General features: G+C 40.3%; 3 protein-coding genes across 3 annotated transcripts in view; 2 read left to right on the forward strand and 1 right to left on the reverse strand.

Moving 5' to 3' along the window:
- The first annotated feature begins 1,043 nt into the window (after positions 1-1,043).
- Positions 1,044-2,126, forward strand: LOC136675670 (claudin-3-like). The gene has a single exon (XM_066652362.1). It carries the CDS (start codon positions 1,044-1,046, stop codon positions 1,698-1,700), a length of 657 nt encoding a protein of 218 aa, XP_066508459.1. The 3' UTR covers positions 1,701-2,126.
- LOC136675669 (ribosome maturation protein SBDS) lies at positions 2,127-8,384 on the reverse strand. The gene is made up of 5 exons (XM_066652361.1): positions 8,158-8,384; positions 6,917-7,046; positions 6,244-6,444; positions 4,130-4,294; positions 2,127-3,176 (listed from the first exon to the last, which is right to left on the reverse strand). Exons 1-5 carry the CDS (start codon positions 8,283-8,285, stop codon positions 3,048-3,050), a joined length of 753 nt encoding a protein of 250 aa, XP_066508458.1. The 5' UTR covers positions 8,286-8,384; the 3' UTR covers positions 2,127-3,047.
- A 949-nt stretch (positions 8,385-9,333) lies between these two features.
- LOC136675567 (NADPH--cytochrome P450 reductase-like) overlaps positions 9,334-17,577 on the forward strand; it is a 28,190-nt gene continuing 19,946 nt past the window's right edge. Inside the window, exons 1-2 of the mRNA XM_066652186.1 lie at positions 9,334-9,381; positions 11,860-12,049. Coding sequence (XP_066508283.1) covers positions 11,874-12,049 — 176 coding nt within the window. The 5' untranslated portion in view covers positions 9,334-9,381; positions 11,860-11,873. The remainder of the gene's footprint in view (positions 9,382-11,859; positions 12,050-17,577) is intronic.

Genomic DNA, 17,577 nt, shown 5'->3' on the forward strand with positions numbered 1-17,577 from the left:
TAAGCATACATGTCCAGAGACATGTCCTCTTTTTCACCATCTCAGATCTGCTCACCCTACACTGTAGACTGTACGACAGAGGCCAACATCATCATCATCATTTTCTTCTCCGCTTCTCCATTTCAGGGTCGCGGTAGAGGCCAACATGTTTGAATAAATCTGCTGCAGGCCATTGTCTCAGTTAACAGTCAACATCTGTGTGATGAGGGAACTTCAAGTGCTATTAAAGTCTTCAGACATTAAGTTTCTATCAGCATAAATATTGAAAAATCAGTGGATTTTCCTTTAATAAAGAAAACAAGATTCCAAATATGTCTCTGCATTTGGGGAAAGGGGCTGCAATGTGGAAATCTGACTTTTTGACCGAACTGTCCTTTGACCTGCACCTTTTTTTTTTTCTTTTTTTTACGTTTTACAAATATGACTCAATGTGAATGGTTTTCTGAATCGGTTCTCTTGACATGTGCAGTCACTGGTGGGCAGAAAAGCTATGGCGGTGTGTTAGTTTTTGAATAATTTCTGCTGTTATTGACTGTCATTCAGGATTTATTTATAAAATACATAAAACCAAAAGAAGCGTATGAATGTAAAATATACATTACAGTAAAATGAAAAGTCTGTTTGTAATTCTAAAGATTATTTTCCTCTGTTTAGATCTAGAGTGATGTTTACAGGCTTGTAACATCACTGGAGTGTGTCGCCTTTACTCTGACAGTGCTGGGTGTTTTAAAAGTGTTTCCTGTTTGAATAAAATTTGGTTACATGTTTCATGCATGGCCGTGTCTCTGCATTTCAAATGCATCACTGTGTCTTGTACAGAGCTCCTCAGACAAAGGAGGAAGCACACTGACCTCATTGTTTTTGCCTTGGGGTGGAAAAAAAGCAGATAGAAAGTGAATGGGCAGTGTTTTGAAACCATGGAATAAAGAAAAACAGGAGAAACCCCAGTGACTGGGAAACAGTGCAGACTCCACACCCACTGCTGGAATCCAGAGAGGCCGGTTCCCCCCCACATTTTGTTCAAATATTTTTTCACTCCGAGCATGGACAGGAGGTTCGAACTGGCTGCATTCGGGCTGGCTTGCACGGGTTGGCTGTGTGCTCTTTTCACCAGGTTCCTGCCTATGTGGAATGTGACCGGCGTAATGGACAACAGCACCGACACTCTCGCCATGTACTGGGACGGAGTTTGGCTGAACTGGCAGGAGCTCAGTAAAGGAAGCCTCCACTGCAACTTCTACATGTCTTTGTTGTCTCTGGCTGGCAGCTTTCGCTCTTGGAAAGCCCTCCTCCTCGCTTCTATTGGGACAGGGGTCTTCCCTATGGTGGTCTACTTTGTAGGATTCCTGAAGTTCCCTCAGCGTGTGCAAATCAAGGCGGCGGCTGGGCTGGTCTTCATGATATCAGGGCTTCTGCTGCTGGTGGTCATAGCCTGGACTACACACACCACGTACAGCCACCTGGACGCTGATATCCACCTGACCAGGGACTGGGGGGCAGCTTTATACTCAGGATGGACAGGAACAGTCTTGCTGTTTCTCGGGGGAGGAGCTTTGTGTGTCTTTTGCTTCAAAGCACCACAACAGGAACAAAGAGGACCCGTGCAATCACCCGAACCAGGGACAAACGACCCACTCTTCGCGATACACAGTGCTGCATTCAATCAAAGCCCCTACAGACAGACTACAACACCCATCTGAAAAAGTGCTGAACATTGTTGTGTCCTGAGTTGGGGCTGAAATTGCTTTAAAGGAAACGTCCACCAATTTTACAAATCCGTTTCAGTGTCAGTGGGTAAGACTTAAACTAAACCCTTCAGAATGTTTTGATGCGAAATGCTGCTTTCTGGAGAAATACAGAACTGTTCACAGGCAGTGTTGATTAGAACCAGATGCCTGCCTCTAAAATCTCACTTCACAGAACATGCAATGGTTGGAAATACACTCCACAAGAAGACAGACATTGTTTTATAACAGTAGATAAGTTTAGAAGTATGTTTGTTTAACTCCAAATCTATTTAGAGACCCACACAAAGCATGTTTATTTAAGTATTTACATTCTATCAGTCTCCCTTAGCTAATGCATTGGATCATGCACAAACATGACCACCTTTGTTTATATAAGAGACCTATCTTGATCTTGTCACCACCACTTTATATAAATAAGATTTAGTCAGAAACAGTGAAACCATTTTGCATCAAAACAGTCTGAGGGACTCTTAGTTAATGGGACTTTTGAAAAGTTGGTCGAGTTCCCCTTTAAATGTTGTTATATGAAACTAGACATTACAGAGATGTTACAGCATGTACATTTCACTGTGGCTCACCGTGGCCACGTCAACACTCTAATTTATTACAGAGATACAGTGTTCTGATGGAAAAATAGTACATTTCTCCCCTTTAAAGCATAGTTTAAGCCGCGAGTCCCAATCCAGACTTTCTACACAGAAGACAGACAAGGAATATCACATTTCTGTTTTTATTTGCAGCTTCTGTTAGCATCCTGACATTGGATGTTTCCTCAGTGGCACAAGCCGCACTATTAAAGGCAGACATTAGAGTACACGTCAGAGGAAGGCAAGCTGGATATATACGCTCATATATGTCATTTGTTCAGCCGTACATTAAATGTGTGCTTATATTTATTTTAATATTTTATTTCCACTCCCTTTCTGCAGCAAAACATGTAAATTTCTTAAATTTTCACAGAAAATAAACCCCTTCATTGTGGTTTGAGTTTGATTACACTCAGCCATCTCTGCTTACATTTTTCAGGAGGATTTAGTGAAGCCTCAGACATTTGTGGAAGCTGTGTGCGTGCGTGTGTAAATTAAAATAATATAATCGCTGGTCTGTAAAATATTTCACTCAGCCTCTGTCATAAATATTGCATGAACGATCTTCGACAAATGCTGCTGACGGCTTCATTAAATCCAGCCCTGAGATATATACATCCACTTAAATAATCTCCATATTTAACAAACCACAAGAAATGTTATAGTTAGTGTGGTGAAAACACGTAGAACTCGGGGAGGTCATTAACAGTCATTACTCTAGCTTCTCGTCCCCTTCTTCAACATCTTTCAGATTCAGAACTTCCACTGAGCCTTTGCCCTTTGTTTCACAGCGGATCAGCTCATCGATTTCCCGGAAACAGCCCGGATCTATCAAACACACCTAAGAGAAATACACAGAAGAAAATATCATAACAGCCTCCAAAAACTCCACATAGACAGTTATTACAAATAGTTATAAATTAGCTATAATCACAAAGGTTTGTAAAGCAGCTATTATATATCATAACAGATATTCGCAGGGTGTTGTAAGGCAAAAATATTTTCTAGGTTTAACAGCAAATAAAGTAAATAAAATGGCTAAATTGTGTTGTGCCTATATTTAACAGCACAACAACAGGTTCCAATAGAACAGCTTTCAGCAGAAGTGCCCCGACACTAACAAGATTTTAAAAAGCATTATTTAAACAGAAACATGATCTCTGGGTTAATCTGGAGGTGTTTTGAGTGTATGCTGTAATTAATTTGAGAAAGGTCTCTTTTCACTGTTAAAAGTCTCTATTTGGGATAAAGTCATGTGACGTTCCTGTGGCACAAGCTACAAACAACAGGAAGCAGATGGTAGATTCTTCATTAAAGGAACCCTAGGGACCTAATGTCATTCAGTTTATAGCACTATCCTGAAACTAAGGAAGAGGGTGTGGCTTCCCACCCTCTCCCAACATTTACATAGTGCTGTTCCTGCAGTGCTGAGCCAGGAGAAAAATGTTTCTTATATAAAACAAAAAAAAAGGTATTAACAGGTAGTTTTCACGTTTGCTACAAAAACCCTTTAGGAAGACTCTGCTCTATTGAAACATTTCTGTGAGCAATGGATGGCTTCCACAAGGAGGATAGTGACGTCAGGTACTCCTGCTGTACAATTATTTTTGGATCATGAAGACCATTCCAAGTCATCCTTAAAGGTATGAGGTTGATTCTTGGCACTGAGCACTGAACTGGAGAATATAGAATGTCAGATCAGGCAAAGCACATTAATTCACTACCAATGATGGCCCTGAAGTGTAGGTGTTTGGAATCATACTCATGAAAACCATTTAGCCTCAAGCCACTGACCATCTCCAGCTGGTCATCGAAGTCTTCACTCTCCACCACCTTTAGAAGTGGTTTGAGCTTCTCCTTCAGCCTCTTTCCCTCCTTGGCCGGCAGGATGAAACGAAGCCTCATGTGAGCTCTCTGAATCTGAATGGACTCCTTTAACTGTCTGATCACCTCAAGTGCCTGGAGGGGATGAATGACAGGTTACTAACCATTAATAAAAAAGAAAAAAGGTTGTTATTATATCTAAGATTCTAGGACAGTATTTTCATCCAGCTTTCTGGTCATTTAAGCATAGGAGATAAGTAGGCCTGTTACTATGACTACATTATTGATTTCTCTTACAATATATAGACATTCATTCATTCATTATCTGTAACCCTTATCCACTTCAGGGTCGCGGTGAGTCCAGAGCCTACCTGGAATCACTCGGCGCAAGGCAGGAATACACCCTGGAGGGGGCACCAGGGCAACACAAACACACACACACACCTACAGACACTTTTGAGTCTCCAATCCACCTACCAACGTGTGTTTTTGGACTGTGGGAGGAAACCCACACAGACACAGAGAGAACACACCACACTCCTCACAGACAGTCACCCGGAGGAAACCTACGCAGACACAGGGAGAACACACCACACTCCTTACAGACAGTCACCCGGAGGAAACCCACGCAGACACAGGGAGAACACACCACAATCCTTACAGACAGTCACCCGGAGGAAACTCACGCAAACAGAGAGAGAACACACCACACCAGGTCCCTGAAGCTTTGTGACTGCGACACTACCTGCTACACCACTATATAGAAATAGAAATATATAGCCCAATATATAGAAAGTTCCTCAAAATGATTTAGTTGCCTGTTGTGTTTACAGAAATATTTGTTTATAGTGTAGTATTTTAGCTGATTCCAAATTCTGAAAATTCTTAATAAGATTTACTAAACTTCACTACTCTTTAAAAGGGTGTAACTGAATCATCATTTTATCTTTATTTAAGCGCCATAAAACTGCCTTAAAATGTCAAATGTTCATCGCAATTATTTTGAGGGCAATATAACGACAAACAAAACTGCTGTTAAGGCTGTAGTGACAGGTCTATATATCATCATTCACCAGCGCTGTCCCTGGAGATCAGTTTTCCTTCATTTTCTGACACAGCAGACAATTAACAGCAGAAACAGAGCTGAGAAGTGGTTTATTTGTGGTGATAATAACAGCTCTTTCCCAATAAATAAATCATTCTGCCGAGCAAATAAAGATTCACTTTATGATCTGAATAAACAGTAACACAGAAATGGTGCTTTTCCACTGCATCGAACCTACACGTCTCTATTCGACTCGGCACGGCTCTTTTGCATTTCCACTGTCCAAATCTGGTCCCTGGAACCGGGTAAGTTTCCAGTCCCAGGTCCCCCGGGGCTCCAACGGTGCAGATTAGGTACTAAATGGTGAGGTGTAAACCCTGCAGAGCGCTGATTGGCCAGAGCCTTGTCAATCACCACAATATGCAGAGCTCATTCAAATCCAGCACAAACTCCCTACAACATTTTTCACATTTATTTTTATCGGACTCCCTACAGCAGCCCGTAACTTTACCTTGAGGTGTTTTGAAGAGGTTTATAAGCTCCTGAAATTTTCCAGTGAGAGTCAAACGTGCAACAAGTAAGTTCCGGGGGGCGGAGCCGTGTTCAGTCCAAAAAACAAACACAACACACGAATACATGACGAGTAAACAGCGCCTAACTTTTCTGCTGCCGTTGTGTTTTTTGAAAAGCCAGTGATTCCTGTTAGAAATGGGGTTTTGCAACGTTTCTGGGTCCATTTTGCGGGGGGAGACCTACCAGTGGAAAAGCGGCAAGCTTTAAGCGAGCCGAGCCGCGTAGAGTCGAGTCAATTACAGCGGGACCCAAAAGAGAACGTGACACAGAAAAAGTTACCAGCTGTGTTTATAACGGCTCAATTTAAAACGCATAAACTCTATAAATGACATCCATTGCAGACAGCTACATGACGAGTGCTTTAGGTGGTCCAGTTCACACAAATCCACTCTGAATGATTTTGTATACATCTGATCCACCCAGTCTACAAAACCATACAGCTATTAGACAGTGAGGTTCAACTGACCTGCTGCTTTGTGCTCTTATTGGCTTTGACTGAGTAGTGAATGTCCTTCATGGCTTTTTCAATAAGGCTGACTGTATACGGACGCTTGGTTTCTGGATTTACACATTTCTCTGCCACTATTGTGGCAATGTCCCGGAACATCTGCTCCAGCTGAGTCTGTCTCTCCTTATCGGACACTTGAAGCTCTCCTTTTGCTAAAATCTTGAAAAGAAAAAGGTAATAAGCACAGTATGAGAAACTGAACAATCAAAAAATATGATAATTCTAATGTTTGAGTAATGTTTGGGTGGAATAGGTGACATATTTGAAATTAAGGATGTGGGTAGGCAGTATGTCATCTCTTTGCTGCTGCGACAGTTTCTGCACTTCTAGGAAGATGTTGTTTCTTAACACTGGTCCTGAAGGCAACCCGCCCTGCACATTTTAGTGGTTTCCTGGTGTTAATACACGCACTGCAACCCTGAAAGAACCTGCTCATTACTTGATTAGAGGCATTAGGTTGTGCTGGGAGAAGGGAAAACAACAGATGTGCAGGGCAGGGTGCCTCAAGCATAGGGGCCACCTTACTGTAGGTGTATGTCCAGAAAGAGAGTGTAATTGGATAAGACCTTAGAGACTATGAAACATAAAGTATCTTCATAAAGATAAAGACTCTGTCTAAAAGTACACTCACCTGTTTGCATATTTCTGTCAAGTCATCTGTTCCAAAGGCTTTTGACAGATCGTCCTTCTTTGCCACTTGGCCCTTCGACACGTTTGTGAACACAGAGTGCGTCTGAAGCACTTCATCCAGATCTTTCTCTCTAAAACAGAAAACCACAACACTTCAATGAAGCCATATGCGGACATTAGGACCCCCAACATCAGCTGGGCATCACCTGGGATCTCCAACACCAACATTTAGACCAGGGGTCACTAATCTTACTTACAAAAGGCCAGTGTGGCTACAGGTTTTTGTTATTCCACCCAAACAGGAGCACACCATGTAGAAATGTTTAGAGAAGGAGAGTAGTTGCTCAGACAAGTAGAATCAGGTGTGCTCCTGCTTAAGTGTAATGAAAACCTGCAGCCACACCGGCCCTTTGTGTATAGGATTGGTGACCCATGATTTAGACCATTACCCCCACACTAACGCATTGGTTAATGCGACCTCCAGTGGTCACACAGGTGAATCACAACAACAAAGACACATACCCAAGTCTGGAGTGTGGTTTTTTAGATCATTTATCTCAGACACAGAGTGCACAAGTGCTGATGAGACTACTTAAATCAGTAGTTCCCAAAGTGTGTGTGGTGTGTGGTGGTGCATATCTACTGCAGGGGGGCATGGCAATTAAGGCAAATAAATGAGATATATAGGTACCTCACTTATACAGTGTAATAAATTCCACTGTAAATGTGATTTGTCATTTTATTTTGTTCAATAAGAAATTGCAGTGTTTTAAAATAAAGTCCTTTGGAGTCTATAAGCAAAAGATTTGTACATATGTGCGTTCTTTATAATTAACAGTCATTTTGAAAATTGAAAAAAAAGGCTTATTGCACCTTTAATACAAGGAAAGTTGATTTTTAATTGTGATTTAAAAGGTTACCTTAAAATCGTAAACAAGTTTAAAGTTAAATATATAAATATTCTCTAAATAACCTTCCTTTCGTTTCACGGTTCTAAAGTTCAACATTTTTCCTGAGTTGTTTCTAAAATTTGAGATAACGTTATCGCACTCGCTCGCTGCTGTATTTAAGGTGGAACCGAAAAATACCTTTGGACGTTAAAGTGCTATAGACACTGAGTTGTTTAAGGTGGAACAGGAAGCTAATTTTCCCTTCCCACCTTAAAGTTTGCCGCAGCTACATTCCGGCGCCTGGGCCGTGATTTAAGGTGGAATGGAAAGTTCTCTACATTGAGATACTCACGCTCCGGATCTCCAGCTCATCACTTTGTTCTTGTAGCAGGCGATTTCAAAGCGCTTCCCGCCTTTCTTCATCCGCACCACGGCCACGTTAGTGAGGCGGATCTGGTTTGTTGGAGTAAATATCGACATTTTTTTATTCTAGAGAAACGTAACAAGAGTCAGACGCGCCCCTCACTTCTTCACATAAACCCTATGCTGTCAGTCTCCGCTGTTTACAAAACAGTACTGCCCTCTGCTGTCCTGGAGGAGGATAACGTTACACAGCTTACAGAACAGTAATGGTGTTTTCTTTCTTTCTTTATCTTACTGTCTGTCTCTCTTTCAGTCTGCCTGCTTCTTTCTTTCTTTAGTTATTATAGAAATAATTACAGTTATTGCATTTTGTTGCCCTTTATCTATCTATCTATCTATCTATCTATCTGTCAGAAAGTGGTTGAAAAAGGCAAATAAATAATCTACAAAAATAATAAGCAAATAAATGTTTGTTGAGTGTTTCTGTGGCTATGAGCCATGCTGGAGACATCCCTTCAGAATATGAAGATTACTTAATAAATAATTTGACTGAAATATTTACACTCTGGTTCTCATAACTTAAGTCATTCCCACGCATTCCGTTTCTAGCTCCATAGGTGTACTATGCAGGTTTCAGTGAATTTATACAGCTGGGTGTATCTGTGAGTATATTGTTACTTTTGTTGACACCTGGTGTACTGTTGATAAGTGGGATGATAATTGAGGGGTTCATGTTGCTGTAATCTTCATTACTATTACTAATCACCTAGCGTGAGGGAATGGAGGCGAGTTTCAGGGCCGTGAAGACATACTGTTCTGTAGAAATGATTGCATAACCCTGACCTCTTCCCCGCTGAACTTTGAGTTTAAGTTTCACATGCTTACAGTGCTAAACCAATCAAGAGATACGTGCATTACAAAACCACGGATTCGTCCACTGTGAGAAGGGAGCGAGAAGTTTACATTTCAAATATACAATGATAGAGTCAAAACAATAGAGGTTTAACAAACATTGCGAAACTGATATTTTAATGCGACTTCAAATACATATTTTCTACTTATATATACCTTAAGTAAAATAATCACGCAGTATTTTGCGGATTGAAAACGTTCCCCCCCTTTCATGCAGAATGGACTGATCCGGTGTCGTATGTGTAGGCTGTGACGTCAGGCTTCACCGTGTAGCACACTTGTCAGTGAAAGAAGTGAGAAGGTGAGTAATCTATGATGTTTCAATGGTTTTATTTTATATGTTTAAAGAGTACCAACGACATACTTTACAAGAGCGGCGTGTAACATAGCTTTCTACATTAAAACCAGGCGCTGTTTGTTGTTATTTCCTCAAGACATCCTGTGTTTACCATCTTTTTCTTCAATCAGCTGAACTTCGCCTGCTTCTTTTTCGAATTTTCCGTTCCACCTTAAACATTAATGTAACTGAATGGCTATTTAAGGTGGAACGGAGAGTTCGAGCATGAAGCTCGCGAATAAAGCTCACTTCAGTATTTATGTTATATTTTGGGCTTTTGAGAGCTGATTTGGGTTTTGTATGATTGTGAAATGTTAAAAAAATGTGTCTTTAACATGGCCCATTATCTTAAAACCACAGTTGATAGTTGTTTTGTACCTACATTTTGATACTTTCATTGGGCCAACCAAGAAATCCAGGCAAGCAAACTTGCCATTTTCTGCATACCCTGAGGGCAACAGCTAAATGTTGTTGGCTGACGGATCTGCTTTGTTTAGGAGTTTGGAGAAGCTAGTCACTATTTTCAATAAAACATATTTATAGTGAAATAATGTGTATGAGGGTGTGTATGCTGATATGTGTGCCTTGCATATATTTGCACATCTACATTTTCCCTATGAGCTCACTAACAGCACTGCAGAACCTAAGTAGAGACCACTTATACCAAGTTTGTCACACACATTACGCCTGTGTAAGTGTGACATGGCAATAAATTTGATTTGATTGCATAAAATATTTAAGACAAACAAATGAAAGTACTCATTCTTTAATGACTAAAAAAAGCTGTGGCACATTGTTTATTAATATATTACTGAATTTAATTTATGATTTTGACTGTTTGATAAAATCTATTGAAATGCTTTTATGTGTGTCTTTATTTAGTCTTTTACTCTGTGTTAAAATTGAAAAAAAAATATCAATGATAAGTGATTCCAAAAGATAGGATCATGAGTGTAGTGTGTTGTCAGGATAGTTCTCATGTAACGCTGTGGTCGTATCTTGAGGCTGAATGGCTGTCAGACCCCTGCAGATGCTGGCTTTGCACATTCTTCATACATTTGTTGAGTAGGAATGTTGATTTGTTGGCTGGATTTCATTGCTGCAGTGTGATGTGAACTGTCCAGGTTGTTTTGTGCATTGTGTGGGTCAGAATGTCCTTTGTTGCATTACAGCTGCACATCTACATAGATTCAACAATACCCCTTGGGAACATAATTATATTTAAGTTAAAAATATAAAAAGGACCATATTAAGTTGTGTAATTTCCAGTATGTTAAACTCACAGGTGAATATTATGTTTGTTCTCTGAGGAGGTGTAATTCCACTCAGAAATATATGTCAACAAAGCATGTTTTTGACCAGAGACATACAACCCTACACTATTCTGAGTATGATTTACGTTAGCTATTGGAACACTGATGTGAGGATTTGATGACCTTCAACCAGGAGAACATTTGTGAGGTCAGATACAGATGACGGACAATTAGCTACGGATCACAAATCAAATAAATTTGATGGAGCTTCGTGACCACACAGAATTCTGTTGCAATGCGGGAGAGGTTGTACTTGTTATACCTCCCTGGCCTACAGTTGGCATTGTGTTAAATTGAGGAAATACAAGAACACAAAAACAGCTTTTGTTGCCCTCGTCTTTAGTAGAGCTAAGTGTACTTAGTAAGAGCACAGTCTGAATACTTTGGGACACAGTATGAGGCTGTTACTCTCGTTTTTACAGGGCTTCTAAAAACACTAGAGAGCAGCACACAATATCCCACAGGATAATGACTCCATTCAACAGTTTCCAGAGTTACTTAACTGCTATTTATAATCGAGAATGATTCACCACAGAGCAGTGTCTGAGAAACTGTGCCTGTACATTCAATGCTCAGAATCGTATTGATAAGAAACATGGCAATTAGCGTTCAGCTCTAAAGTACATTTATGGGAAGGTGGATTTTGTGGTCTATTTAGATATTTCTTGATTTTAAACTGTAATTTTGGAACTATGAATTGATGCTGGGGTCCTGGGTGCCATGAACAAAGCACACCACTGTAATCTGTGCTGTTATTATGGATGTAATTATAATTTTCCAAATATATCCTTAACAGCACACAGCTTTCTGAAAAGCCATTACAGGTTTTCATAGGGTACACATATAATGTTCAGGTCTGCTTGCAGAACATGACTAAGCTTGATCTAGGACTGTAGGCAAGACTCGTGGATCATGCATCAGACTTCAGCAGAATCTTTGTGACGTCTATTCAGTATGTGGTGGATAGAGGAACTACATTTTTTCAGTTAGAAACTATGACCACACTGTCTAGTGAAGCAGCATTTTCACACTAACTGACACGTCTACAGTGAAGTAATGATTTAATCCAGATTACCCATTTAATCTTGAAAGAAAAAAAAAAGTGAAATAGCAAAACTCTTTATTTCAGAGCTCTTCACAAACATGGCAGACCCACAGTCAGATGCCTCTGCAGGGCCTGAGCTACAGGATGAGGGAGAGTCTCTCTTCAGTAACCTGGACATCTTTCTCTTCTCCCTCATTGTGGGTCTCATCATTTACTGGGCCTTTTTCCGGAAGAAGGCTGAAGACATTCCTGAGTTTAAGAAGCTGGACACTCCGTAAGTACTGAGCATATGTTGCAAATTAAGCTTGAATCACTTTTAGACACTTTTATAGGGTGGTTGATAGTCTATGTTCTTCCTGGTTCCCAGCTCTCAAAGAAACATCTGTATCACCTGCTTTAAATCAGAACTTTGTTCTGTATGTCCATCTGTGTCATAGTAAAATGGATTCTATAGGAGGTTTTCCTGTAGCTGAATAAAAGAAGCTCTACAGTGTCTTTATCCTTGGATGCACTGTGATACGTTCTGTGAGCATTCACAATTATACGATGGTTTTCACATCCCTGGATACAGTCATTAATGAAAAAAGGATGCTGAAGTATACGTCATGCCTGTTTGTGTGCATGTTCACTATAAATGTTTGTGAGGTTGAAAAAATAAGCTATGGAATGTAATTAACATGGTATTAACCCGGTGTGAATTTAAATGTCATATTTCATGAAAATCTCCCTGGTTCAGTCTCCCTGGTGGAGCCCACCAACCCACATACTGTGAAACAAGACCACCCAGTCAGTTTTCTTTTGGCTCTGTCAGAAAACATGGGGTAAAACAAGCTGTTCTCCCATCACAGCTCTGGACCCACGTTTATTTGAGAGTGAAAGACAAGTTTAGACGCACCAAAACAGTCAGTAAAATGGAGAAAATGAAAGCCAGAGTTTCTGCTCCTCACCCCTCATTGTTGTGCGCTCAGGTCAGTGGGAACAGCAAGCAGCTCATTATCATTTAAAGGCACAGGCACTGAAACTGGCCGGTCTGGAGAGGGCTGTTTACACAGGGGGTGGGGTAAATGCGGTGTGGGGCTTGTGGGGTATTGATCAAAGCAGGTCACAGATGTTTCATTACGAACCAGAACTGTAGATGGTGTTAAATCTAAAAACAGTAGCCTGTCGTTGTATGAAAGAAAATGTTGCAAATGTGTGTTGGTTTGTTACTTGTGAAGTGTACCTGAATTCATTGGTAAAGTTTGTAGTAGGTGGTGTCAGCGTGTTTCTGACAAGGCTATTGATCTCTTTTCCCTCCACACCAAGTCAATTTCCCTGACAATGCTAAGTCGTTGCTGAACCAGACGTTCTGTCTACTGATTGCATTCCTCTACACCCAGAAACTGAGGAGATGCAAAGTTCAGCTTTGATGTTGGTTCTTTAGAAACTAGGGCTGGACAGTATATCAGTATATTAAAATATATCGGGATATAAACAAAGGGGGATATAGGTGTGTAAGATAATGTCATTTGACATGTGCTTCAGTCGTAATTTTGATAATTAAAAATGTTTTTTTTTTTTTGACATCTTCAAATTTTCAAAAGTGTACAATCATGGGGAAAAGTTAGGGTTAGGGTTAAGACACCCAATGAAACCCTTTGTAAACGTATTTAAACATGGACATTTGAATTATGTTGAGAGAGCACATAAAACCGTTTATGTTCTGTTTATAAAATCTTCATAAAACAGATTTTTTAACATTATTTTTCCCAACGTATATTACATCGTATCGTATATCTCCATTCAGCTACAATACATCGGGATATGATTTTATTTATTTATTTATTTATTTTGGTCCATATCGCCCAGCCCTATTAGAAACTGTCGGCATGCCACTTACTTTAAGCTAATTTTGTTTGTAACCAAGCCTCAGTGGCTGTGACATGTCTGTACAGCCCTTTCTAACCCTGTTCTCACTGAAGGAGTTTCAAAGAGGAAATATCGGATTGCTGAAGAGATTACATCAGCTTTCTTTGTGCAGTCTGGTCATGTGAAATGGTGGAAGTGAAATCAGCAGTTTAACTATCACTCCAGTTAAGATATTTTGAGAATTGATCGTGTTGAAATACTTTGGTAGATACTACATTCATATACAGGCACATGGTGCATATACATTACACTTGTAAAAGGCTGTATTTACAATAAAGGCAACCCTCCACTCCACGTGTATTTAGCCTTGTGAACATAAAAGTCTTGAATGAAGTCTAAAACAGCCCCACGCTACAGCCACCTACTTACAATGAAGCATGGCAAAGCTACATTTAATTTGGTCTAGTGTTGCACTGACACCGATACTATAGGTGTGTTGGAAATGGTCCCCTATTCACTATTCCCTACATGTAATACAGGTGGCACTTTCTGGAACGCAGCCCATGAAGCAGATACAGACGCGCATACGCGCCGCTAGATGCAGCTCAAATTTAAGGTTGGGGCAGATTATAAACAGACTGGGTATTACACACTTCATGACTGTTTTTGTCAATTTTTATGGAGACTGGAAATATTTCACACACAGTACACGACTGGGGATAACACACTACATAACCCCAAACTCCCCAACCAAACACACAACTCGCGTTTCCTAGGAGACACAGATAAATACGGACGTACAACTCGCTGCAGTTTTTGTGTGTTGCTATTTGTGTAGATCCACAAAGGTCTGTACACACTGCAGCGGGAGCTGGAGATTAGTAGAAATAGTTCCACTTTAAATGGTTCCAAAAATTAGGGTAACTGGGGCTGTGTCATTTATAGTGGAATTTAAAAATTAGAATAAAGTTGGAATAAAGGCTGTAACAGTGTGTTTTGTGGCTCACTATGTTCTCCTACAGGTAATACTCATAATTTGGAGGCGGTGCATCCAGCTCTATGTAATGTATTGTAGTTTTCCTTAGTTTTACCATTTAATCCGTCCTCCATTGTAGAGCTCCACTGCACGGGCCTGTGTTTACTTTCAGTGCTCTGTTCTCATTGGCTGTTGACAGGACTCGTTCAGAGCTGAGGTGGTGGAGAGTTGACACTACGCAACTACGTCCAAAGTCAGGTTGAAATAAAAATCAAACGTTGCGAGTGATCTGAAACTCAATTTTGAGGCAAAAAATAAAAAAATAAATGTGGCTAAAAGTTGTGTAGTGTAACCCCAACATTCCAAGTGACAAATATCCTCATGACAGTGTAAAAAGCACTGCTTTAACAAAATAAAATTTGCAAGTATAGCAATATAAATATCTGGATTTATAGGCACTTATCTAGTATTTAAGATTAGAGTTGGTATCGGTACCCTGTATCGGCAGATACTTGAACATGAAATATCGTATCAGAAGGAAAAACTGGTATCCGTGCATCTGCTGAGCACTGATATTCTGGACAATAGGGCTGGCCCCAAGTATACATGTTTTCAGATATTTGTTCGTGGGTAGGTATTCGGTTTCTAATTTTGTGATTCGGATATTCAGTTTTTTGGATAAATGTGTCTGTTGATGAAGGCAACGCTCCACTCAACCCACATTCAGGCTCCAGCAGTAAAAACAGTGCTCTCCCCACTCCACCCATATTCAGACTCATCAACATACGCCTTTGTACAAATGAAGCCTGTATATATATCATATAAATCGGCCTAACATGCTAAAACATCACACTTACAACGAAGCAAGGCAAAGCCACAATTCAGTTTGTCAGCTTTGTACCTGAAATTAGAGCACCTCAGTTAAATTGTGTATACTCTGTGCCCTTAGCTAGCAAGCTAGTTAGCAGGTTAGCGAGCAGGGGTTGGAAGTGGATTTTGTTAAAGACAGTATTATTAGAATATTCACTGAATATCCCAGCCAAAGCTCCAATGCCCAAATAGTAGTATTTGGGACAGACCTACTGAGTCTCTATGTTAGGGTGACGAGATGTCCTCTTTTACCCAGACATGTCCAATTTTTTAGACTTAAAAAAATGTCCGGGTGGAATTTCACAAACGACGGGATTTTGTTTTTCTAGAGCTTACATAGAACTTCGAGAAGCGTTTCGTTCACAGACTAGTCCCGCCCTCCCCTACTCCGCTTGGTTCGCTTGAGTGAGAAGGGGGCGTGGTGAAGTAGCCTAAAATCTTCTGATTGGACGGTCTGACTGTAGAGCTACCGTTATTGGTCGAGAACCTTCTCTGTAAACATTTAATTCGTCAGTCTGCACGTCAGTAGTCCTTGTTTACGTCAGGCAAAGCTCATGTACCCACCCTCATCTCGAGCAGATATGCCGAAACGTAAATGTAAGTTCTCGGATGAATTAAAAAAGAAATTCCTATGTTTTATGTAGAAAATAAAGGTGTAAAGATCCTAAAAGCACACACAGGTTCAGCTAAGCGTACCCGCCCCCCGCCCCCCCCCCCAAGACGTGTCCTCTTTTTTTACCATCTCAGATCTGGTCACCCTACTCTATGTAGATCTAAAAGCACATTTCACAACTAGACTTACTTTTCTTTGCATTTTTTGAAGTTATTTTAATGTATTGTCTGTAGTTTAAGTTTTTGTGAAGACTGCAGAGACGAGTGAAACTGCCTCAAATGCAATGTACTTAAGGATCTGAGTACATTTTTCTGTGATGGTCAGTAGCTTTCTCACTTACAAAGGCAGTCCATGACCTCTCACTTGTGTACGTCTCTCTGCTGAGCATCTGTTCATTGCATTTATAAAGTTGGAGCAGTCTTTAACCTAACCTCAGACACAGAGTACAGAGCAGCCTGTTGAGCAGATCTGTGACTTAGACATGTTAAAAATAGTCAGATTCTTTCTAAATAAGGAAACAAGTTGAAAAATAGTAATTTAAAATTTAAAAAACTTATTACGCCAGAAAATTAAATATGATTATATGCGATTAATTATAAATGATTATAATTATGCCTTAGCTTAAAATACCATCTTCTTTAAAATGCTGCAGTGAAATGTCTTGTTATGCAGTATAATAACGTTCCAGTAATACACTGCTGTTTCAGATTGCTAAAATTGATAATGGATGACTTGATTAGTTAGCTTAGATATAGCTCTTCTACCACTGCTCTATCACTCATGTCCTTAAAGTTCGGTGTGTTTAAAAGCATATCAGCGGAGATGGCAGCAGTAGGCTGGGTATAGAGCAGAGTAGCAGCGGGGAAGGCAGATCCTCTCTGTCGGCAGTACAGCAGAGATAGCGGCCACACTGGGCCGGCATGTACAGCAACGTAGCAGTGGGGATAATAGCCACCCTCAGTCGGCGTGTTAAACGGCGTATCAGTGAAGATAGCAGACGCAATTGTCAGAGTGGAGTAGCAGCGGGGAAGGCAGACCCACTCGGTCGGCAGTACAATAGAGATAGCGGCCAAACTAGGCCGGCGTGTACAGTAAAGTAGCAGCGGGAATAAAAGCCCCAGACACATAAAAGACATCCATAGGTTCACACATGAACGGCTGTATAATGCCAATTATAGCTACCCGTCTGTGCCAATTTATTGTGTAATAAACCCCAGAAAAAAAACACAACTGCTCTGTCTCGAGGCTGTGTGTTGTCATTAGTAGAGAGCTGTAGAGTAGAGCTGTCAGTCATACATGGTCATACATTAGTAGAGCTGTCAGTCATACATGGTCATTAGTATTGGGCCATGCCCACACCATTCTCAGAGAGCTCTAAAAAGCATATTTTGAGGAGAGGTTTATCATATTTCTGGGTTTTTTTTTTATTATTTTTAAAATGTATTTTATTTTTTAAAACTTTGCTGAACATTTCACATAACACCCAAGTTTAGAA

Source organism: Hoplias malabaricus, chromosome X1 (assembly GCF_029633855.1).
Source record: "Hoplias malabaricus isolate fHopMal1 chromosome X1, fHopMal1.hap1, whole genome shotgun sequence".
Lineage (NCBI taxonomy): Eukaryota > Metazoa > Chordata > Actinopteri > Characiformes > Erythrinidae > Hoplias > Hoplias malabaricus.